General features: G+C 37.9%; 1 protein-coding gene and 1 pseudogene across 1 annotated transcript; both read left to right on the top strand.

Annotated features, from left to right (window-relative positions):
* Nucleotides 1–1,382: 1,382 nt before the first annotated feature.
* Nucleotides 1,383–5,146, top strand: LOC133307156 (ATP-dependent Clp protease proteolytic subunit 6, chloroplastic). Its single transcript, XM_061507604.1, has 9 exons — nucleotides 1,383–1,516; nucleotides 1,605–1,663; nucleotides 2,117–2,186; nucleotides 2,647–2,848; nucleotides 2,929–2,994; nucleotides 3,229–3,369; nucleotides 3,982–4,035; nucleotides 4,456–4,548; nucleotides 4,948–5,146. Exons 1-9 carry the CDS (start codon nucleotides 1,425–1,427, stop codon nucleotides 4,993–4,995), a joined length of 825 nt encoding a protein of 274 aa, XP_061363588.1. The 5' UTR covers nucleotides 1,383–1,424; the 3' UTR covers nucleotides 4,996–5,146.
* Nucleotides 5,147–21,616: 16,470 nt separating this feature from the next.
* Nucleotides 21,617–22,382, top strand: LOC133307144 (aquaporin TIP1-2-like; annotated as a pseudogene).
* The last annotated feature ends 1,332 nt before the right edge of the window (nucleotides 22,383–23,714 follow it).

Raw genomic sequence — 23,714 nt, 5'->3', positions numbered from 1 at the left:
ATGCTGTGGCACTCACCTGATCTTGCGTACGTCTTGTGAGTGGGGCGTGATGATACGATTTTACTACAATGAAACGATTTGAATAATGTTCGCTTTTAAACTAATTTGATTAGTAAATAAAGCGAAACATGTACGATTATTAGTTTAATCAATTTCCAATAGTCATTTTAATTGTTTAATTAAAATACTTATTGCTCTATTTAATAAATTAATTTAACCACTATCAAAAAAATTAAATTTAAATAAAACATTATTTCATAATGTACTATATAAAATTTTTAATTAACACACACACACACATATATATATGAGCTTGTTACGCTAATTATATCAGTATAAATAAAATATAAATATATTATCAATCAAACATACAAAAATTAACTTAAATAAATATTATTTTCATTAAACTTATTAAAGTAAGATTAAAAATTAATAAATATATAAAAGATGGTATTTTATATTAATTTTTATTTATTTATTTATTTAAGATTAATATGTGTGATAAAATATATCTTTATAATTAATTAAAAATTAATGTACTTCTGATTGCTATTTGTTTAATTTTATTTTATTTGGAAATTGAATATATAAAAATATAAAATTAAACTTTAGAGGATGGAAATATGAAATGTAAAAAAATATATAAATGATAACAATTACAAATTAATTAAAGAAAATAAATGAAATAATAAATTAAAAAAATGAAAACTTAGGAAAAATGCCATGTCACAATTATGGTTGAAGAACTTTTATATTGTTACAATATAAATTTATCTTATAAAAATAGATATTAATGTTTCTAGTGTAAGATAGAAATAATTTTATCTTCTGTGCTCATATAAAAATGAATAGAGCTCTATGAGAAAAGGATTAAAAAAATAAAATAGATCTCATCGACTTTTATATCAGTGCAGAAAATAAAATTATTTTCATTATCAGAAGAAACATTATTCCCATAAAAATAAGGGAACGTACTTCTTATGTTGTAAAAATTTTTTTGCAGCAACTGATTGTAACTATGTATTTAAGGGAATACACATTTATAATCGAAAAACAGTTTTTTTCTCTTTTTTCATGTTAGCAAATAATTTCTGAGCATAGAAAAAAAATAGTTATTTTCTCTAGAATACATAATTATAATCAGTTGCTTGAAAAAAAAAATATTAGATTAACATAAGAAAAAAAAAGGACCCTAAAAATAACACTTAAAAGTTGTGCATGAATTGCACTTTTTTTCGCCATTTTATTATTTTTATTCGTTGTGATTATTTCAAGTTTAGCAACGAAACGGGCCATTGCACAGTTGGCCCAAAAAGGTCCAACGGGCTTCGTAGAACCGAACCGTGGACGTTGGTGGGATCGAACAAAAGGTTCGTGTTTTTTTTGCTGAACGCTGCTTTGTTTTGGAGATTCAAGCTTCAACAATGGTAGCTCAAGCTGTGTCAGTTAGTGCGAGTGCTATCTTCACTATTGCTTCTCGCGGGAGAAGTCCTTCTCACCTCGTATTTTCTCACAGGTTCATATTCATATTATCCGATGCAATTTTCAATTTTTTTTTTGCATTTGTTTTTTAAATCCTAAAAATTGAATTGCCACTTTACCAGAAACCCGTGCTCGATTGCTTCTTCCTTTCCTGGCCCATATGGAGATTCGTCAAAAGTTGGTAATTTTTTAACTTCATCACTTTTTCTTTGGCTGCTATTCGAAATTTGGTGCTGGGAATGTTCAAGGTTTGTTTTACTTTCTCTTTGGGGTGTAATGGTCCTTCTTTTGAAGCAATAAATGTCTTAATTAGACTGAAATTAATCTATTTTCATGATAAGTAACCGTCTTGCGTAATTTCAGATATTTAACCAAGAGTTTAATTTTGACCACAAATTAGTACCACAGAAGGTTTCTCACTTGCAGCACAGGTTCTTAAATAATAGGCACCATGTGGTTCATTGATAATTCAAAACTCTTTACACCACCAGTGGATCAAAATTAAATCCTTTTAACAAATAATTGGTTTTTGTTTGCTTATTATTATTATAAGGCAATGAGTTATGGATACGGACTACTTTGCATTACAGCATGTTATGATATGATATTGATGTGTATATTTTGTTTAACGCAGGGTTATCTAGTAAAAGCCCTCTCTTTCCTTTAAATCTTGATGAGAAAAATACCTATGATGCTAGTACAAGGTACAATTCTGTTCCTTTCCTCTTTCAAGTGCTTCATGTATTATGTGGTTGTTTGGTAGCATGCCATTGAATACCTATTTTTGACCATTTTGTATTGTTCAAGGCCTGACTTGTCTGTAATTCTTTACTGGACAAGTAAGTGTATCTGTATAGAGGTGAATTAGGTTATAAAGCAGTGCATCGTGAAACACTACTGTAGCATTCAGCTGATAGACTATGGCATGGAAAATTGGCAATGAACGGCGTAACCTATCTATTCAGTTAGTCTCGGGGAGCATCATTGTAGCTAGACTGTAGATGTCTTTTTTAATTAATTTTATGTGTACCTTTTTTTCTCTGAGTTGAAACTATTCTTAAGAGGCTTCTCTCACAGACATGAATTTAGTGCCCAGTCTCTGCATTTTTTTAAAGTAGTGGAGAATGGAAAAAACAACTAATTGATATTCCAGTTTACTTGTAGTTATGGTGCAATTGAAGCCAGGAAGGGGAATCCACCAATAACACCAGCAGTGATGACACCTGGAGGACCTCTTGATCTCTCAACTGTTTTGTTCAGGAATCGTATAATATTCATAGGACAGCCAATTAACGCACAAGTGGCTCAGAGAGTTATATCGCAGCTTGTGACTCTAGCTACTATTGATGCAGATGCAGATATACTGGTTTGTTGTGTCTTGACATTGTTATTTTACTTTCGTCAAGTCATGAAATGGGATTTATATTGAGCTGCTTCTATTGGCAGGTATATATAAATTGCCCTGGTGGAAGCACATATTCAGTGTTGGCGATTTATGATTGCATGTCTTGGGTAAGATAAAAGGTTTTGTCAACCCCTCCTGCCCAATACATACATACATACATACAGATATATATATATATATATATATATATATATATATATATATATATATATATATATATATATATATATATATATATATTGAATCCAGTTACACTTACCCTCCTTTGCTAGTTACTTTAATTCCTATTAGTTGTCAATGTTTCTACCTTAAAAGCATTTGGCGACCCCATTTGTTTTCAGATAAAGCCCAAGGTTGGTACGGTATGTTTCGGAGTAGCTGCAAGCCAAGGAGCACTTCTCCTTGCCGGTGGGGAGAAGGGAATGCGCTATGCAATGCCAAATGCTCGCATAATGATACATCAACCACAGAGTGGATGCGGGGTAAGATTCAAGCTCTTGAAATTTTCTTACCAAAGATGCACTTGAGAATTTAGAAGCTGATAAGTCACGGAAATGTAAAATCTCCCATACTGATTTGGTGTAGGAAGAGGATAATAAGATTACAGTCATAATTTATATCGAAATAATAATAGGACCGGACAAATGTGATATTATATTTGCACCATCTAGTATATGAGCAAAGTGTTCAAATGCATATCATGTTCCCTCTCCTCCCTTAAGTTACAAACTTTTATAAAACTAGAGGATGTGAATTTCCTCCCTTGAGATTGGAGCTAGTATGCCAAATTGCCTATTAAGTAGCCTTTAATTTTATGGGACTAGTGGCAACGGATCATCTAAAAGTTATATTGGAAGCATGATCTCTTCCAACATTAAAGTTATGCTCAAATTCACATCTTTCAAGCTAATTGTGGAACGCATTATGTAGTTTGACATTTGATGTATAGATGCATTAACTTTGGAAAGTAAGTTGTTCTTCATTTTTACATTTAAAATAATTTTGATTGATAGGTAGCAGGATAAGTTATAATGTGTTCTTTGGTCAGCACTTAATAGACATCATGATTCTGATTGCTCTTAATCTGATTGTAGGGTCATGTTGAGGATGTGAGACGCCAAGTGAATGAAGCTGTTCAATCTCGCCATGTTAGTCTTTTTTTCATCTGAGTTACACAATTCTAATAATTTCTGAACAACTGTAATGCTCCTATGAACTTGATTATGCTGAAAACAGGATTTTTAGTTGAGTCTTAGCTGTGGCATTTATATTTGTGACAATCAGAGAAGGGTATCTAAGGTGTTGTTGGATTTTCTCAATTAATTATCATGTGCTGCCTCTTGTAATCCCTGTTACTGGGAAAAAAATATCTTAGCCTCCTTAAGGAAGAATATTAAATTCCAATTTTCTATGTGTGTGAAACTGGAAACTTCAGTTGACATGTTTTCTTCATGCTCAAGTTTTTGTGGCAGCAGTTACTACATTCTTTTTCTTGTTAATAGTTTATTTGACAGTTCTTGAAATGCTAAGCCTAAGTTTTTCCTCTTTCCCTTCTATTTTGAGTACAGAAAATTGACAAGATGTATAGTGCTTTCACCGGACAGCCATTAGAGAAGGTGCAACAGTACACAGAGAGGGACCGTTTTCTGTCTGTTTCGGAGGTAATGTGAACTATTTTCTTCCATAGCTGTGAAATAAGAAGTTTGTAGAACTGTGGACAAATTCTCAAAGAAACCAAAATTGCTGTCTTTCCAAAAAGATATGAAATCTAGGAAAAGATGGATAAAAGTAAACATTTCAATTTAATTTGGGTTGTCTCTTTAGTTTATACTAGTGAAATATTTGATTGGGTTAATTAGTCTGTAAAATTAATGCTTGTGAAAACACTTATCCATGGTTGTAATCTGAATAACCATTTGTCCATTTTCTGTGAGGAGGATTATTATGGTGACTAGTTTCAGTGATGGCTGCTATTATGTTCTAATCTCAGCTTCTATGATTGTTGATCCTCTAGAAATCACTTACTGGATAGTTTGTGTTACTGCTTTTTCTGATTGCAGGCTTTGGAGTTTGGCCTTATTGATGGTGTCCTGGAAACAGAGTATTGAATGCAGATAATTTGCAGGATATTTTTATTTCTATAAAGTTGAAAGTGTTAATTCTTATCAAACTGATATTGTAGAATTTCACTAATTGATGATGTTTTGCAAATGTTGAGAATGGTTTTTCCATTTCAGTGCTTCATAATTTTGCAATTATTTGGAAATTGCCTTTCTTATAATGATTGATCTAATTTCAATTTACAATTATGGAGTTCAAGGTAGCTAACCCTTCTTGTCGTTCTGATTCAAAAACCTGGTTATTCACCGCAAACTTGTACTATGATTCACATGTTTTAAGAAGTGTCCACTTTCAAGTTTCTTTGATATACTTTACTGAGGTTGGAGCATAATGTGCAATATATCTGAAACTGGCTTACACGTACAATTTGTTTTCATGCTGTGGAACTATGACAGTATTGAAATTTATTATTTCTACATTATAATCTGATAAAGGAGGGCAACATGCCATTGGGTGTATGCTTTGTTAGTTACATTTAGATAATGGGTTATAAATATAATGTACCTAGCATGAGTGCTCTAAGCCAGTAAAGTAAATAAGAGTGTATTCATTCTTGAATTTTAGTTAATTAAAATTATGATTTACTTTAAACTAAATAAAGAGTAATTAAATTTTTATTTATTCATTTTGAAAGTCTTATCTTTCAATTTATTTCATGAACTTTGCTCGATGCCTTATGCAAAGTTTTTTTAGGTGTAAACATATATTTTATTAATTAATCATGAAGTAACCTACTACCTAACCCTCCTTTTTCATAAAAAAAAACTTTTTTTTTGCATTACATTGCACTGCCGATTTTTAAAAAATGTATTAATATCAGCTTGCTCTCTCTTGATTTTTTTTGTTTTTTGTACTTGACTCTTTTACGGTTGATACCATTGCTATTTGCTAACTTACCCTGTTGTGGGCACTTTATCCTTTGTGATATTAACTCTATTACTTTGCTCATGAGGTTTTTAATATTGTCCTTCAAGGTCCTGATGATAGGTTGGTTGGATCGGTTATGGACAAAAATAAAAATTGAATTAATTAAATTTAGTCAGATTAAGTTGGGTCAAGTTAAGAGAGATTTCATCTACCAAAAAAAAGAGAGAGATTTCTTTTATCGACTTAAATTAATTCGGCCCGATAATAACCAATTTTGGTTGGGTTATATTTATCTTATGTTACATAAAATAAACAAACTTCTTACACACACAAAGTGGAGGTGAGTCTTACATCTATTTTCTCTCTCTCCTCTTACATGTGAATCTCACTTGTAATTCTATTTCTATAACATAAGACAATTATTTTCCTACAATATAATATAAATATAACCCATTTTGTTTGGGCCAGAAAAGCATGTTGACGTCTCAACTTTTTTGAACAAAATTTGTCAAAATGATGTCATTTTATATTAAATTTTTTAAAAATATTCATAATAATATTATTTTAATTTAAATATATTTTTAAAAAAACAAATTCATGATGATTGAGTTAGTTCGTGTTAGAACAAAAACTAATTCGAAAACCTGACTAACTTAACCCATATTTTATAAATTGATTGGGGATAACTTCACCTTAAGATTAAAGGGCAAACAAAATTAACTCTTAAAAAAAAAAAAAATCGTGAAAGCCATGTAAACACTACTTGAAAATTTCTTGAATAAGTATATCTTACCGCATCTTTTCTTGAGTATTTCATTTAACAGTTGGCATTTATAAATACATTATTTAATTACTAGTGTACTTTCTTTTCTTTTCTTTTTAGATATATAGATTACTTTTGAAATATCAAACCAAAAGTGTGTTAAAGGTCAAAGGTTTTCCAAGGAGTATATATTCAACCTATAAGAATACTTAATCTTTTACTAAAAATAGAAAAAAAATAAGACTCGGGCATCAATAACTATAAAGAAGTTGGAGAAAAAAAGTAAAACTAAGTTTTGTTTCCCTAATTTTAGCAAAGATATACTAAGTTTTCAATACTCGCGTAGTATCAAAATATTTTTCTTCTATTACAATATATATATATATATATTAGGGATAGGATCATTTTACACCAGTGTAAGTTACACTCTTAATCTTGTCCACTGATCCCATTTATATCTAAGGGCTCAAATTTTTTAGTAATGTGAGTCATTGGATACAAGTGGATCAATGGTCAAGATTGAGTGTAAGACTTCTAACTCTTACACCAGTGTAAGAATATCCTGCCCTATATATATATATATATATATATATATATATATATATATATATATATATATATATATATATATATATATATATATATATATATATATAAAAAGACTTCTCATGTTGCATGAGAAGTCTCCTCTCCTACTACTCTCACTTCGATGTCCGTGCCAATCACTTTTTTATTTTTTATTTTTTTCTTTAAAGTGGACCCCACCCCTTTTTCTCTCTCTAGAAAAAATTGAATTTCTCATGTAACATGAGAAATTGCAAGTCCTATATATATATATATATATATATATATATATATATATATATATATATGGGTCAGGATCATTTTACACTAGTGTAAGTTACGCTCTCAATCTTGTCCGTTGATCCCACTTATATCTAAGGGCTCAATTTTTTTAGTAATGTGAGCCATTAGATACAAGTGGATCAATGATCAAGATTGAGTATAAGATTTCTAACTCTTACACCAGTGTAAGAATATCCTACCCCTATATATATATATATATATATATATATATATATATATATATATATATATATATATATTGTCTTCCCTAAAAATTTTCTCCAAAAAATAAACTTTTGATCTTAGGGTCCAAATAGCCACTTTTAACCACTACAATTAGCTACCATGGGCTTAACCTAGCCTTTTATTTTTTTTAGGAATATGTAAAGATAATGTTACAAGAAAACTACTCTAGCTACCTGCACACACAATAAAATCATGGACTCCACAAATTTTTTCTTTACTTTTCTTATCTCACTTTCTCTCTCTCCTTTGCTTAGTCTGCAGGAAAATTATTGTTGCTTCCAACAACATGATACAAACATAAACCTTTTTTTAATACAATAATAATAGTAAGATTTAAACCTATATTCTTATGGTGAGCATGACAACCTTCCCGGAATTAATTTTTTTAGTTTCTGCTCCCGGGAACAGAAATGGATAGAAAACCTGTTTGGTAAAATCAGTTTATTTTTTTATTCTCGCGATGAACCGGTTTAATTTTTGTGCTGGGGAATAGAAAAAAGAATCAAAAAATTTCTGCTTTTTTTATCCCGAGCACAAAATGAGAAACATTTATCTCTCTCTACAACTACCATCATCACCACCGCCACCACCATCCCGACATGACCATCGTCACCATCGTCGTTTCACCACAACCACAATCATCACCATCACCACCATTATCACTACCATCATCACCATCGTCACCAACCACCACCACCACCACGCCACCACGACTACCGCCATCGTTGTCGTCGCCACCACCACCATGTCATCACTATCACCATCGTTGCATCCATTGCTATCACCACTACCATCGCCGCCACCATTACCACCACCGCTGCCGCCACAACTACCATTATCATGCCACTGCCATTGCCACCACCACGACACCAGTACACCACAGTCACCGCTATGTCATCATCATTACCATCGTCGCAGTCGCCGCCACTATGCCACCATTACCACCATTGATGCTGCCACCACTACCATTATCACGCAATTGCCATCGCCACCACCACTACACCATTGCCACCGCCGCCACCATGTCATCACCATCACCACCATCGTCACGACCACTACTGTCACCACCACCACCACTACCATCTCTGTCACCATCATTATCACTACCATCATCGCCACCATCAACACCACTATCGCCGCTGCCACTAACGTCATCATGCCATCACTTCCGCCACCACCACCACGACGCCACTACTACAACCACCACCATCACCACCATTAACACTACCCCTGTCGCCATCACCACCGCCACCACACCATATGAAAAGGAAAGTGATGATCTAAAAAAAATTTACGCTTAATAGGAATGATTCTTTATTCTATTATTTGTTGTGTTATCAAATACAATTCTCATTCTTGGAATAAAAATAAAACATGTTATCAAACATTTTTTTTTCTCTCCGAAACTGTTCCAAGGCACAGAAAAAGAAAAGAATTTTTTCTTTTCAGAAATAGTGCCAGAGAACAGAATGGTTGTCATGCATACCCTTATCGAACCTATCCACCAAATACTAAAGAATTATTCCCATATGAAAAAAAAATTATTTACTTCCTCAAGAACTGGTTTAAAGTTATAATATAATACTCATCGATAATTGCTTCTTCTTTTTTAGGAGGGATTTTTTCCTTTTTTTAGTTTTATAAAGAAGAGAGTCTGATATCTTCACTTGATATTATGTCTTAGGAAGAGTACATTGAAACTAACCGGCAAATCATGAGTTGAGTTGGTACTAGAAAGCTAAGTAAACAAAGAACAATAAAATTTTACGACATGAATAAGAAGTGGAAATTAGATAATAAATACAAGGGAAAAACTATTCTTATGTCACATGACATTAGTTTTCTCTCCTACACACTCTTCGATATCTGTGTCACCTTTTTCTTTTCTTTTCTTTTATTTTTTCAAGTGGTGGAGCTCACTAGTTTGTCTCTATGACATGAGATAACTATCTCCTTTAACATGAGATTAATAAAATCCTAAATACAATGAATATGGATCAATTGATAATACACGCTGAGTAGGTGGGGAGAGAATCTCGACTCAATTGTTACTAAATACATTTTTGAAAAAGTCGAAGAATTTTAACTATTTGTATATCAGAGATAATTAGAGTCGATATATCAAAAAAAAATCTAATGAGAAAATGCCAAATAAATTTTCAACCTTCCCACATTTATACTATATTAAATAGGATATAACTATTTGTATTTTGACTTTTTTTATACTTATATTTGAAACTAGATCTCATACAAATTATTCCAAAGCCCTCGCAAATAAACCAATCCTAGTGGCTCTTTGTATTTTAATTTTGTTTTTAACCTTTTTAAAGTAGACCATTTAGATTTCCGAGATGTGGAGAACTCCTTTTGGAAGGAACTTTTATTTTCCTTTTTAATGCACCATAAGGATAAGGATAGATTAACCCAACGCAGAAACTTGGGATTAGTAATAGCCATTACCTAGTTTATTACACTTTCTTACTTTTTATTTTATTTTATTTTTTTCGATTTCTCCAGCGAATAATCCATTATGTGATTACTTCGGTTCCGAGTTTTGTTATATCCATATTAAGGTGGCTTTTTCAAAAGCATTTTATCCATTTCTATCACTCTAATTTGAAACTTCTAATTAAAGAAATAAACTCTATTATTATTTGAATCAACGGTTAGTTTTTCTTTTAATTTTTTAATTGACTTCCGTAGACCTTGACTTGAGTCCTTGACCCAACACGGGGGGAGTTTTATCTGAGAGAGTGATTATTTTGCTACGCCTAATCAAAATATTTACCAGACTGCCCCGTCAACAGTAAATTTTTCCAGAATGTCACGTAGCATAATTCGCTACACTGTTCAACGAAATATGCTTGCAAATAATTCGCTACACAGTGTAGCAAAATATGTCATGTTAGGCTACACAGTCAACAAAAATAACAAGTGTCAAGCAGACAGTAATTCGCTATACTGTGTAGCGAATTACGATTGGATTATTGTCTACTTGACACATGTTATTTTTGTTGACTGTGCAGCCTGACATGACATATTTCGCTACACTGTTTAACAAATTATTTGCAAACATATTTCGCTGAATAGTGTAGCGAATTATGTCACGTGACATTCTGAGAAAATTTATTGTTGGTGTGACAGTCTGTTAAAATTTTTGGTTAAACATGACTGTTCTGTCCTTGAGACAGAGATGTCTAGCCCAATTAGGCTAGTACATTAATGTTGGATCTGGTGCCCTCTCCAAGGTATCTATGAGGGAGATACCCTTGAGTCAAGGAGATCACTGTGCACAGAATACTATAACGGCGTTAGCCAATGGGGTGTGTGTGTGCACAGTGACAGCATAACAATAAGAGAGAGAATGTGTGTACCTTTAGGGTTTGCCTTTGTATTTATAGAGGTTACCTGTAGGTAGTGTGGATGGGCCTTTGGTTCCTACGGTGAGGGTCCAGCCCTGATAGCTATGCTGTCACATTAAGATTTGTATCCTTGATTAGCATCAATCCATATCTTGGCATGCCCCTTGTTGGGATTGCTACTTAATGGGCCCATTATACGGGTCCATAACAGTTGCCCCTCAGCCGGGCTACCTGGGTATCCGGGTAGTCGGGATGAACTTATGAGTGCCTCTTTCCCAGTTTTTTACTCCCGAATGTGTTTGCGCTTTTGCAGACTTGCATGCTCCGCTTACGAGGGAATTCTTTTTCTCACGGGATGTTCTTTGCCCCCTTATGTCGACGGGTTGAGCGTCAATCCGGTGAAATACTTTGCGTACCCCCAATGTTTGGGCCAGGTACAATGTCGATCTGTCGGGTTGCCTCCTAATGTCGGCATACATTTTGCTTTCTGGTTCTTATCTTCCCTATGTGCAGCGCCATTTCCCTCGTTTTGCCTTGCTGGTTGAGCATCAACCATATTGCTACTCTGAGTTAAGAATATGCTTGAGTTGTTTAATCCTACTTGCGGGCTGCCCCCAAGCGGTATTCCTCATCTTAGAATGTATCTGCATATTTATTTGGTCAACGGTTGTGCATGATCCCGTCGGTATTTTCATGAAGAACCCGCGTCGGCATTTTACCCAGGTTATTAGGGCATGCATGTATGCCTGCTGCTTCCTTGTAGAAGCTGTGCTGAAATAACCGTGAGTTGACTATTACCCCAGCGTCAGCTCCGAACTTGGTGAACACCTGCATGTTCATATACACCTTGTCTCATATGTAGGTATGCGAACTATACTCATTGCGTTGTGCCACGTGTTCCAGCCCGCGTGCTTTAGCGTGCTGCAGCCGTTCTTATGCTGTCATTGTGTTTCATGCGCATTTATTGCAGCATCGCTTCAGTTGTCTAATCATTTTTTTTGTGTGAAGTGGCAGTTTTGCCCTTGCCCCCTAGCCTCCTCTGCGCTGTGATTTTCGTGCATGATGATTGCGGTTTCGACCCACGATCGTGGCAGTTATGAGTTGAGGGTGAAAGGACCTAAATAACCCTGACCTTTGCTATTCACACTTCAGTGGTCACTTGCTTGGCTATATAAGCCATCTTTCCCTCTTACATGCTTTCGTTTCGCTTTTGAGCATTGTGCACCAGTGTTAGTTTTTTGTTTTCGTGTATGTGTCTTCTGAGTGTTGTGCCCCATTTCTGCTTCGGTTCTTCATCTTCCTTCAACAGGTATTGCACATATTTTCAGTTTTTTGTCGATTCTGTTGTGAGACTCTGCGCTTTAACATTTTCTTGCTAGTATGCTTTTTAAATTTGAAGATGTATATGTTTCATCGTCGATTTTTTCTATTTCTCCAGAACCTGTGAAAAACTTCCATAGTCACATATTTTCAGAAGTTGTATGTTCCCTCCTGTCGTGCTGATGATCATCATCTTGCTCTTCTCCTCCTCCTCCCTTTGCTATTTGACATTTAGTATTTTTCAATTTTTGACCAAATGAGGGGGGGAAACTCTTTTTCTTCAACTCTGTGTTTTAAAGGGCAGAGGGAGGAAAACCCTGATTTTTTTTAAAAGATTCCTCCAGGTGCTCGTTTTTGGCTTTGGGGGATTCCCAGGACTGAAGAAGAAGAGCAGGAAGCTATGCTTCGAGGCTGCCGTGGTGGTAGATCTCGGCGAAGGGCCAAGGTGTCGAATAGGGAGTTAAGGTCTCACCGGGGTAGAGGTTGCTCTTCTCGGGATAAGTGTCTCATAAAAAATAGTCCTTCAGTTCCGTCTTCTTAACCCATGACAACTTCGGGTTCACGTTCCAACATCCATACTTTGCCCTATCCTTCCTCTGTCTCAGGAGGTGTCCCTTGTTACTCTTGCGTCTACCTGAGTTCTAAGCTTGTCGCGCAAGGATGTGACTCGTTGGCCGAGTCCACTTTGGAAAGTTGCCGACATGGAATTTTTGTTGGATCGATGTCGGCATCTGGTGGGGCCAATGATCCGATTACTATTTCTGACGTGCCCAGCTCTTCATTTTCTAGTGACTCATCATCTTCTAGTATTTTTTATGCAGGTATATCCATTCATTCCTTCTGATTTAAACTTTTTTGTTTTTCTAGGCATTTATGGCATCTCCCCCTCGAGAGGTAGTAGAGGAATCTGGTTCTGCCGAGTCACGCTGTGGTTCTCCGCCAGCCTCATTGACATCCCAGTTTCCCTAGGTGACTCATGAGGTTTTGAATACCACGTCCGAGCTTTCTGCGGAGGACGTGGCTAGACTTTCTGCCGGGTCGGTTGAAAATTTTGACATCGTAGCTCCTGTAGAAGACGAACCCGTATGTTCTGGCGGAACTGAAGAGGGTCCTTGCTTCTTTTTCTTCTACCATTACTCAACTCGGACTCCGATTTCCGTCGACCGAATTTCAAATAGAGATACTCAATCATCTTCACATATGCCCTACACAACTCCATCCCAACGGGTGGGGTTTCGTTAATTCCTTTGAGCGGTTTTGTGCCTACCTTGTTCTTCGTCCTTCCGTTATGGTTTTCTTTTTCTTCTTTCAAGTTATCTCTTGTCGAACTGGTCGAGAACCACCAGAACAGAAAGGTTGGATCACTGTCTGAGGTGTCCCTGGCCGTAGACTCTTTAAGGTCTACACGGAGTCCTTTAAAGGTTTTAAAAACAAGTTTTTTAAGGTGTGCGCGCATCCCGGTAAGGAGGTATGGTTTCTCCAATACAGTGGCACGAAGGATGTAGAGGGAAAATTTCCCTTATGCTGGTCATCCGATCATTTCCATTTTCCTCCTTCCAGCTACCGCTTTAAAGAATCCCAGTTAGACTTCAATGATATTAATACCGTGATCGCCATCGTAACATATCTTCAGACGCATCAGCATGCTAGCGTTGCGTCTCTCATTTATAAGTCTCAAGAGGAGCTTGATGCCGAATTAAGTATGTTTGATTGCTATATTGAAGTGCTTTATATTGCGCTTAACAGCTAATTTCATTATTTTGCTTTATTTTGCTTTTCAGTTCCCCAAATGGAAAAGCAACCAAACGCCCTTCCAAGCTGGTTGGCCGCCTTGACCAAAGGAAAGAACGAGTCTACCTCCGGGTTGTTGCAGAAGGATACTTCCCCCGGGTTGGGGTAAAAGAGGAAGGTGTCAGAGCTGAATCCGCCCAAGGATGCTGTCAACAAGACAAAAGCCAAGGTGACAGAAAAAGGGCAAGTTAGGAACAAAGGCAAGGAGATCCCCACCGAAAATGTTCCTCCATCCCCTCCTCGGCAAGTGATGGAAGCCCCTCCTCCTACTTCGCGTTCTGGTTTGGCCAAGCATGTCGTATGGCAGTCCGGGGTATCTGATGCTATTCGAGAGGCAGTTTGTCCGCCTGAGTCATTCTCCAGTACAAACCCCTTCACAGCTGAAGAAATTAAGGTACTGGATGATCTGGAGCTCGGTGGCCTGAAGTTGTCTGGGTTAACGAGATCATTACGTTTGTTGAAGCGTAAGTATCTTCGTTCTCTTGATGAGACTGCTGCCTCTCGAGAAGAAAAAGCAAAGACTGTTGCCGAGTTGCTCAAGGTGAAAGAAGATTTTTCATCGATGAAGAAAAAATATACCCAAAGTTCGTCTGACTTGGGAAAGGCACAAGCATCCTTAACACAACTTCGAAGCGATCATGAGAAGCTTCAATATCTCCATGCCTACAACAGCAAGAGTTTGAGTGATTTCAAAATCACGTATGAGATGGCATATTGGGAAATGAAGTTAGCACAGGATGAGACCTTCCACAATCACTTTGTTGGCCGCTTCGGCTTGCCCATTCGATTGTGGGTGTTCCACAGATGCGAAACGATGTGTGATGTGTAGGTCTTTCATTAGCTGCTGGAATTTCTTATCAGCAAACTGCGTTCCGTTATCAGTAACCACCTCGGCTGGGATTCCGAATCTCGAAACAATATTTCATTCAAAGAACCTTTGCACTCTAGCCGAGGTGATCGTGGTGACTGGTTCTGCTTCTATCCACTTTGTGAAGTAATCCATAGCCACGATCAACCACTTGAGTTGTCCTTCAACAGCTTTAAAAGGTCCTAGCAAATCCATTCCCCATTTGAAGAAGGGGCGAGATGGATTTCAGTTCTTCCGATGGTGAAAGGATCAACTTGCCATGCTTCTGACAGCTATCACATTTCTTGACATGCTCTTTAGAATCTGCCCCCATGGTCGGCAATAATAACCATCTCTGAGGGCCTTTCTGGCCAAGGCTTTGCCACCCATATGGTTCCCGTTTATTCCTTCATGGATCTTGGCAAGGACATACTCGGCTCCTTCCGAGTTCAAGCATTTTAGCATGGGGTTATGCAAACCCTTTCTGAATAGCTGGTCATTCACGATTGCATATTGTGTCGCATCTCGGACCAGCTTCCTAGCTTCCAGGCGATCCTCTAGCAGTATCCCTTTCTCCAGATAATCGATCAGAGGTTTCCTGCAGTCGTTTATAGAGGTTACTACCATCACGCAACTCGGCGTTGTTATACTTTGCTGAACCACGGTTCTGTGATTACCCGAATTTTTGGTACTGGCTAACTTCGACAAGATGTCATCTCGGCTATTCTCCCCTCGCGGGATATGAGAAACCCAAACCTCATCAAAGTCGGCCATAATTTCCTGAACTCGACTCAGGTACTTCATCAGTAGAGGACTTTTGGCTTGGTACTTTCCTTCTATCTGCGAGGTTACCAGCTGTGAGTCACTGAACATGTGCACTTTCCTAGCTTCGTGTTCTTTAGCCTGGATCAAACCAGCTATTAGAGCTTCGTATTCAGCTTGATTATTGGAAGTTGGGAATCCCAAGTTCAGAGACTGCTCTATGGATACTCCTTCTGGGATTTCTAACATGATTCCAGCCCCACTTCCTCTATTGTTGGAATATCCATCTACGTAGACCTTCCATGCGTCCCCATGTTCCTCATGTTCCGAGTTCTGTGGTGTCAATTCCATTATGAAGTCAGCTAAGGCTTGTGCTTTGATTGCTTTCCGACTTTCTTACGTTATGTCATAATCACTGAGTTCTATTGCCCAGTTAGTCATTCTTCTTGCCAGGTCTGGTTTGTGCAACACCTGCCAAATAGGCTGGTTAGTCCTGACGATGATTTGGTGGCCTTGGAAATACGGCCGCAACCTTCTAGCCATGACCAGTAAGGCAAAAGCCACCTTCTCTAGCTTTTGATACCTGACCTCTGCACCTTGTAAGGCTATACTGACAAAGTAAATTGGCTCCTGGCCTTCGTTTGTTTCCTTGATCAGTACAGCGCTTATTGTTTCCTCCCCTACTGCCAAATACAAAATTAAAACATCTCCTGTGTTTAGCTTTGAGAGGATCGGTGGAGTTGATAAACATTTATTTATCTTTTCAAACGCGGCTTCGCATGCCGGGTTCCATCCGTCAGTTGCTTCTTTCTTTAAAAGTTTAAAGAATGGGAGGGCATTTTCAGCCGATTTTGGAAGAAACCGGGTTAGCGCAGCTAATCGTCCGGTCAACTGTTGGACCTACTTTTTGCTTTGGGGTACTTTCATGTCAAGCAATGCCTTGCATTTATCCGGGTTTGCCTCAAATCCTCTGTGGGTTAGCATGAAACCCAGGAATTTTCCATCTGCCACCCCGAACGCGCACTTTACCGGGTTGAGGCGGATGCGATACTTTCAGAGCTTTTGAAACGTTTGCTCAAGATCCTGAACTTGATTCATCATATCAAATGACTTCACAATCATATCATCTATATACACTTCTACATTTTTGCCCAGCTGATCTTCGAAGACCTTATTCATCATCCTCTGGTAAGTTGCCCGAGTTTTTAAGCCCAAATGGCATCACATTGTAGCAATAGTTGGCATTTTCAGCAATAAAGGCCATTTTTTCCTGATCTGCTGGGTACATTGGGATCTGGTTGTATCTTGAATAGGCATCCATGAAAGACAACAGACGAAATCCAGCCGAGTTATCTACCAGCTGATCTATGTTAGGCATAGGATAAGCATCATTTGGGCAAACTTTGTTTAAATATGTATAATCAGTACAGATTCTCCATTTCTCATTCAGTTTTTTCACCATCACCACATTGGCTAGCCATGTCGTGTACTGTATCTCTCGAATGAACCCAGCATCTAAGAGATCTTTAACGTGTTCTTGTAGAATTTGTTTCCTTTCAGGTCCCAGTTTTCTTTTCTTCTGAGAAACTGGCTTGGACCCCGGATAAGCTGCCAATTTGTGACAACAGAATGCGGGGTCGAAGCCAAGGATCTATGACGACTTCCATGCAAAAACATCCGAGTTGCTTTTAAGAAAGTCAACCAAAATTTGCTTGATCTGGGGGTCTATGGGTTTACCAATGCGGGTAAACTGACCAGGCTCTTTCCTTAGCGTGAGATCCTCAAGCTCTCCATCAGGTTCGGGTCTCGGCATTATTTTTTCTCTCATGTCGAGTTCAACCATGTTGACCGGCTTCTTAGATTGCTGAGGAATTAGATTCCTACCAGTTTTATCCCCTGAGTGAGTTCGGGGTGGGCTCGAACGTCCCCTTCATTTTCTTTGATAGTATCAAAGTAGCAGCCCCTGGATTCCTTCTGATCTCCACAAACAGTGATTATTTCATTCTTATTGCTGACCATTTTTAACTTCTGGTGTTTTGTAGAAACTAGCATGTCCCACTGATGTATGGTCGGTCTTCCTAGGATTATATTGTATTCTGAAAGGAAGTCAGCCACTATGAACCTAACCCGTTCTGATCTGAACACTTCTTTTGCTCCCACGGTTAACCTGAGATCAATGTAACCTTTAGGAGGCGTATGTTCTCCGTTAAAGGCTACCAATGTCGTTTTGCAAGGTTTGACGTCCTCTTCATCCAGGTTCATCTTTTTAAAAGCATCCCAGAGTATGATGTCGGCACAACTTCCTGCATCCACGAAAATCTTCCTGACCCGACAATTCACTAAGGTCCCCGCAATTACCAGTCCGTCAACATGACCCGGCAACACCCCGCACATGTCCTCTTTGGTAAAGTATAAAAGAGGTGGATCTGGCTTGGTTGGGTCTTCTTTGAACTTGGGACGATCTCGAATAGAGAGTACCTCTTTCAGGTATTTTCTTCTAGCACTTACAGTATCTCCTCCTCCCCCCAAGGCTCCACTAATTACATTACAATCAAACTCCACTTATGGGAATTCGTCATAGTTGGAATCATTTTTCTGATTCTTATCCTGTTTGTTCTTCTTTTCAGTAACGGGACTTTTGCTTCGATTCCTGTTTCCCAACTTCCTTTTGTTGTTTCTGGAACCTTGGGTTTTTATTACGTATTGACGTAATCTACCATCTCTTACAAACTTCTCCACCGCATCTCGGAGATCCCAGCACTGATCAGTTGTGTGGCCTGGCCCATCATGAAAGGCGCAGTATTTGGACTTATCTAATCCTCCTCTGTCAAATATGGGACGAGGTCTCTCCACCTTTTTCATCTCCGTCGTGGCTACTTCTCTCCAGATTTGAGAACGCGACGCATTCAAAGGTGTATACTTGTCATACCTCCCAATGCGGTCCCTCATGTCCGGGATTCGTTGGCGTTGATCTTTCTTCTTGTTGTCAACTCGTTCCTTTCCCTTCGGGGGTGGGCTCCTCCTTCTCGGGCTTGCTCTTTTGCCTTCATCAGATTGCGCATTTGCAATCTCCATTTGCTCTAGTTCGAGATATTTCTTCGAACGAGTTCTAAATTCCTCCAATGTCCTTACTGGGTCCTTATAGACCGACTTGGCGAGTCTGGATCCACCATCCAGACCTGCCACAATGAGGTGGACGTGGACATTCTCTTGCAACCCTGGGACCTGCAATGCAGCGTCCTTGAACCGGTTAAGGTATTTTTGGAGGGTTTCTCCAGGTTGCTGTCGTATCTTTCCAAGAGCGAACTCGGACTTTGGATGCTTCTTGCTGGTTGCAAAGTTCAATAGGAACTTCTGTTCGAATTCCTCAAAGGATCCGATGGAATTAGCAGGCAGGGTTGAGAACCACGCCTGTGCTGCCCCAGTTAGTGTTATAGCAAATATTCGGGATATGAGAGGTTCATCAATTCCCCGAATGTACATGTCCGTGTCAAAGGCATCTATGTGCACCTGCGGATCCTGGCTCCCATCATATTTCGGCAGACGTGCCGAGTCAAAGTCCTCTGGGAAGACAACGTTTAATATTTCAGTAGTGAATGGGCTGTTATTATACTGCCCCCTGCTGTACTTCCTCCTATATCCACCAGGTTCTACTCGCCCTCGGATGTTTTGAGGATCCTGTTGATACTGAGCTCTAACCCGGTCCTCCTGACCGTCAACATGTGCCTGATGGTTTTGTGCATTTTGGCCATCAGCGACCTGGTATCCCTGGTTTACCAGGTTATCAGGGTTTTCTGCATGAGGAACTTGGTATGATTGAACCGAGTTCCTAGGTCCTTCTCGACCATTGGCAGGCTGGCCTTCGACATTGGCTATTCCTGGCGTAGTCCGCCGTGTTAATCGCCGCTCCAGGTCTTGCATCCCTCTATTATTTTCCTCCTGAATAGCCCTGAAATCTTGTTGTCGTTGCAAGTTAGTACGGGTTTCCAGCGCTGCTATTCGTTCCATGATTGCGTTTAACGCGTTGTTGGCCAACCGAGTATCCGGATCAGCCGATTGAACAATGCGCGTAGCCAGATCGCCAGGATGCTGGGCAGGGTTGCTCCTTATTGGAGCTACATTCGCCGCAGCTCCCCCATTTCGACGCACCGGCGTCGAAGCGGTGTCTGAAACATCGTCTTCGACCTGGACGTGGTCGTAATCCACGTTGTTTCCGATCTGGTTGTGAGGCTGATTTATCTCCTCAATGATTGGATCCAACGGTTGATTCTGGTTTGGGGGTGGCTGCTGGCTACTGCTCCTCGTCTGGATTGCCATCCCTTGTCAGATTCGGTGGGAACTTCAGATTCAAAGAAAAGAATCCCCACAGACGGCGCCAATGTTCTGTCCTTGAGACAGAGATGTCTAGCCCAATTAGGCTAGTACGTTAATGTTGGATCTGGTGCCCTCTCCAAGGTATCTATGAGGGAGATACCCTTGAGTCAAGCAGATCACTGTGCGCAGAGTATTATAACGGCGTTAGCCAAAAGGGTGTGTGTGTGCACAGTGACAGCATAACAATAAGAGAGAGAATGTGTGTACCTTTAGGGTTTGCCTTTGTATTTATAGAGGTTACCTGTAGGTAGTGTGGATGGGCCTTTGGTTCCTATGGTGAGGGTCCAGCCCTGATAGCTATGCTGTCACATTAAGATTAGTATCCTTGATTAGCATCAATCCATATCTTGGATTGCCCCTTGTTGGACTTGCTACTTAATGGGCCCATTATACGGGTCCATAACAAGGACATATATTGTAAAAATCATTGATGGAATGTGATCAATCCTATTACCCCCAACATTCTCCACTAAGGCACGATATATTCGTAGATAACCAATTATTTGTACAAAGAGAGGGACATTGATCTGCCTTCAAAGATCATTTGGCATTGCCAAGTATGATTAGAATTTCCACATCAGTGATCACTTAGATTTGGAGTCATGATTTTAATATGGAAAATTGACAACACAAAGAGTTATTTGTTCATTTATTTTTATACTGGATTTAGTGGATTTTAAGTTTTGTAATTGATTTTTTTTTTAAACTAATTTTTGGCCAGCGTGCTGGCCCTAACCCGTAGGGTTATATAATTTTTTGGCCCATACGGGCTGTTTAATATGCCGGCTTTTTGGCCTTGGCTTGCGCAGGTTAGGGCCTAATGAGCTGGGCTGACTCATTTTGACGGCTCTACTTGCAATGTAATGACTGTAATCTATTGTTGGGGTGAGCCGAATATAATAGCATATATGATATCAAAGATTGTGAAGATTATCTTCTGCTTTCTAAATTATTTCATATAGTCCGTTGTATTTTTTTATTTTTTTTATTTTTGTTTTTCATCTAATATTGTGTTTTATTTTACCTGGCAATCTGGAACTAGCATTTGTCGGTTGCAACTAATGATTATTGTGTTGTGCAATTTATTAGCAATTTTTGTTTCAAAATATGAAATCATTCTATGGATTTTCCCATATGTGAGATTTGGCTATGATGCTTTGTACTTTATGACATGAACCACAAGTAATAGAAATGGTCACAAGGGCATAGCTACATTTGTATAGTAGAAGGTTATATTATTTGGAACAAGACAAATTACTTTCATTCACGTTACTTGACATAGCTACAATGGATAACAATTTGTAGTAAGCCTAGCTAGCATAGAAATTACATAATACATAAACATAAGAGTAGCAGTAGCTTTCTCCATAACAGTGCATTACACAAATTATTTACATAAACTCCCATAGTCTGGTACCACAACCGCGACAATGCAGGTAAGCAAAATAGAACCAATCTATCTTTTGTTAGTTTTTATAATACCTCCATTTTTCTGCATATTGGCTTAGTGCCTTCTTCCATTTTTCCATGACTTGACTGGGTTTTTGCTGTACTTTTTCTGTTTTGCCGTAATTTTTCCATACCAAGGCACATCAATGTAAACATATAAAAAAATGTTTAACATCGTGTAAACCCTGCTGTCACATTTGGTGCCTTCATAGGAGGAAACATAACCTTGTTGAGAAGCATTTTGTATTGGATTGCGCAGTTGCTTGGTTCAGTTGTTGCTTGTATTCTTCTCAAGTTTGCTAGTGGAGGAATGGTAACCATTAATCTTCAGCTTTAAACACATAAAATTGATGGTTACATTTTTCACTTACATTCATGATTGAAACTCTTTATTTTATAATTATTTGTACATTGCAGGAAATATCAGCCTTTTCTATATATTCTGATTTTTCCTATGGAATGCATTATTATTTGAAATTGTCATGACTTTTGGGTTGGTGTACACAGTTTATGCCACAGCAGTAGACCCAAAAAAGGGAATGTGGGCATTGTTGCCCCAATTGCAATTGGTGTTATGGTGGGTGCCTATATCTTATAGCTGGTGGTGCTTTTGATGGTGCATCCATGAACCCAGCTGTATCCTTGTCCCTGCTCGATATAATAAACTTTTGAATATAATTTAATCTACAGGAGACACAGCGACTAATAATGCTGTTAGTTTTTATTTTTATTATTAATGTGATTAATTAATGCGAGTACGTTGGACTAGTCTCATTTTAGAGAATGTGCTACTGTTTACGGCCATTTTGCTCTTTTTGTATTTTGAAGCCTAACAATTTTTAATTAATGTGATTAATTAATGTCAGGTCTAGTGCAACTTGCAGCATATATGAGACTACCAATCAATTTTAAATACTTTAACTGATCCATGTTGGTCCCTTCATGGGGACTAAGTCTTTTATTATAATCACATGGTGTCTTACTCAGTTTGCACTCAATGTATCACCAGGCAGAAAGTAACTGCTCAATATAATGAGTCTGGCTAAGGGAGATTACTTGTCTTTCAAAGCTTACTTTCATACCATGAATAGTATTAGCAATACCAAAATTTTTCATGTCAAATTCTTTAGCTAAATTAGCTTTCATATCATTCACTGCAAAATGATCAAAGTCAAGAATTAACATGTCATCCACTAGTTGTCTTTACATCCATTTGATGCATTATATAGTGTTCAATATATGTCAAAGCAAGAAGAATTCTTATAGTTGATAGATGTCACACAGGTGAGTAGACATTAAAATAGCCTACTTCACTTTGTTGTCTATAGCTTTTAGCTACTAAAAGTGCTTTGTATTTACCTATTAATCCATCATTATTTAGTTTCTTCTTCAGTATTCATTTATAACTTATAGCCTTAGCCCCTTTCGGCAAATTGACTCGCTGTCAAGTATGATTCTATAGCAATGAGCTCATTTCATCATCTATGGCTTCTGCCCACAGTAGAGATTCCCTAGATCTCATTGCTTCCTAATAGGAGAACGGATCATCCTCTAGATGGTAAATGACAAAGTCATCGCCAGTCTTTGGGAACACTCTCTCGTAGATACTCTAACTGAAACTGATTCAACAACCAATTGTATGGAGTTAGTGTCAGAAGGGCTTGCTTCAGATTCTATAGGAGATTCTAAAATCATATATGTAGTTCCAGAAACATTCAAGCTATGATACTTGAGAAACTTATTCTCAAAGAACTCTACATCTCTGGATTCTATCAATGCGTTAGTAGATAGATCCAAAAATCTATTTGCTGTACTATCTTCTGCACTTCCTAGATATACACAAGTAATGGTTCTAGGTCCCACCTTAGGTCTCTTAGGATCTTGTATTCTTACATAAGCAATACATCCCTAAGTCTTAAGAGTATCATATCTACAAGAACACATATGCCATATCTTATAAGGATTCATAGATAACTTATAGTGTGACAACCTGTTCAGGATATGATTAGCAGTTAGAATTACTTCTCCCTAATAGGAGGAAGGCATGCCAGCTGTAAGTAACATAGAATTTAACATTTC

The sequence above is a fragment of the Gastrolobium bilobum genome, unplaced genomic scaffold (genome assembly GCF_033153095.1).
Source record: "Gastrolobium bilobum isolate Gb01-03AN ecotype WA unplaced genomic scaffold, APGP_CSIRO_Gbil_v1 utg39213, whole genome shotgun sequence".
Lineage (NCBI taxonomy): Eukaryota > Viridiplantae > Streptophyta > Magnoliopsida > Fabales > Fabaceae > Gastrolobium > Gastrolobium bilobum.
Note: the sequence above shows the minus strand (reverse complement) of the source record. Positions and strands in the feature narration are given on the sequence as shown.

What these genes read in the sequence shown, in the direction of transcription:
- LOC133307156 (XM_061507604.1), top strand. Translation starts at nt 1,425, where the DNA reads ATGGTAGCTCAAGCTGTGTCAGTTAGTGCGAGTGCTATCTTCACTATT. An exon ending in AAGCTGTTCAATCTCGCCAT is followed by an intron (nt 4,036 to 4,455) that starts GTTAGTCTTTTT and finishes TTTTGAGTACAG; the next exon opens with AAAATTGACAAGATGTATAG. An exon ending in GTTTTCTGTCTGTTTCGGAG is followed by an intron (nt 4,549 to 4,947) that starts GTAATGTGAACT and finishes TTCTGATTGCAG; the next exon opens with GCTTTGGAGTTTGGCCTTAT.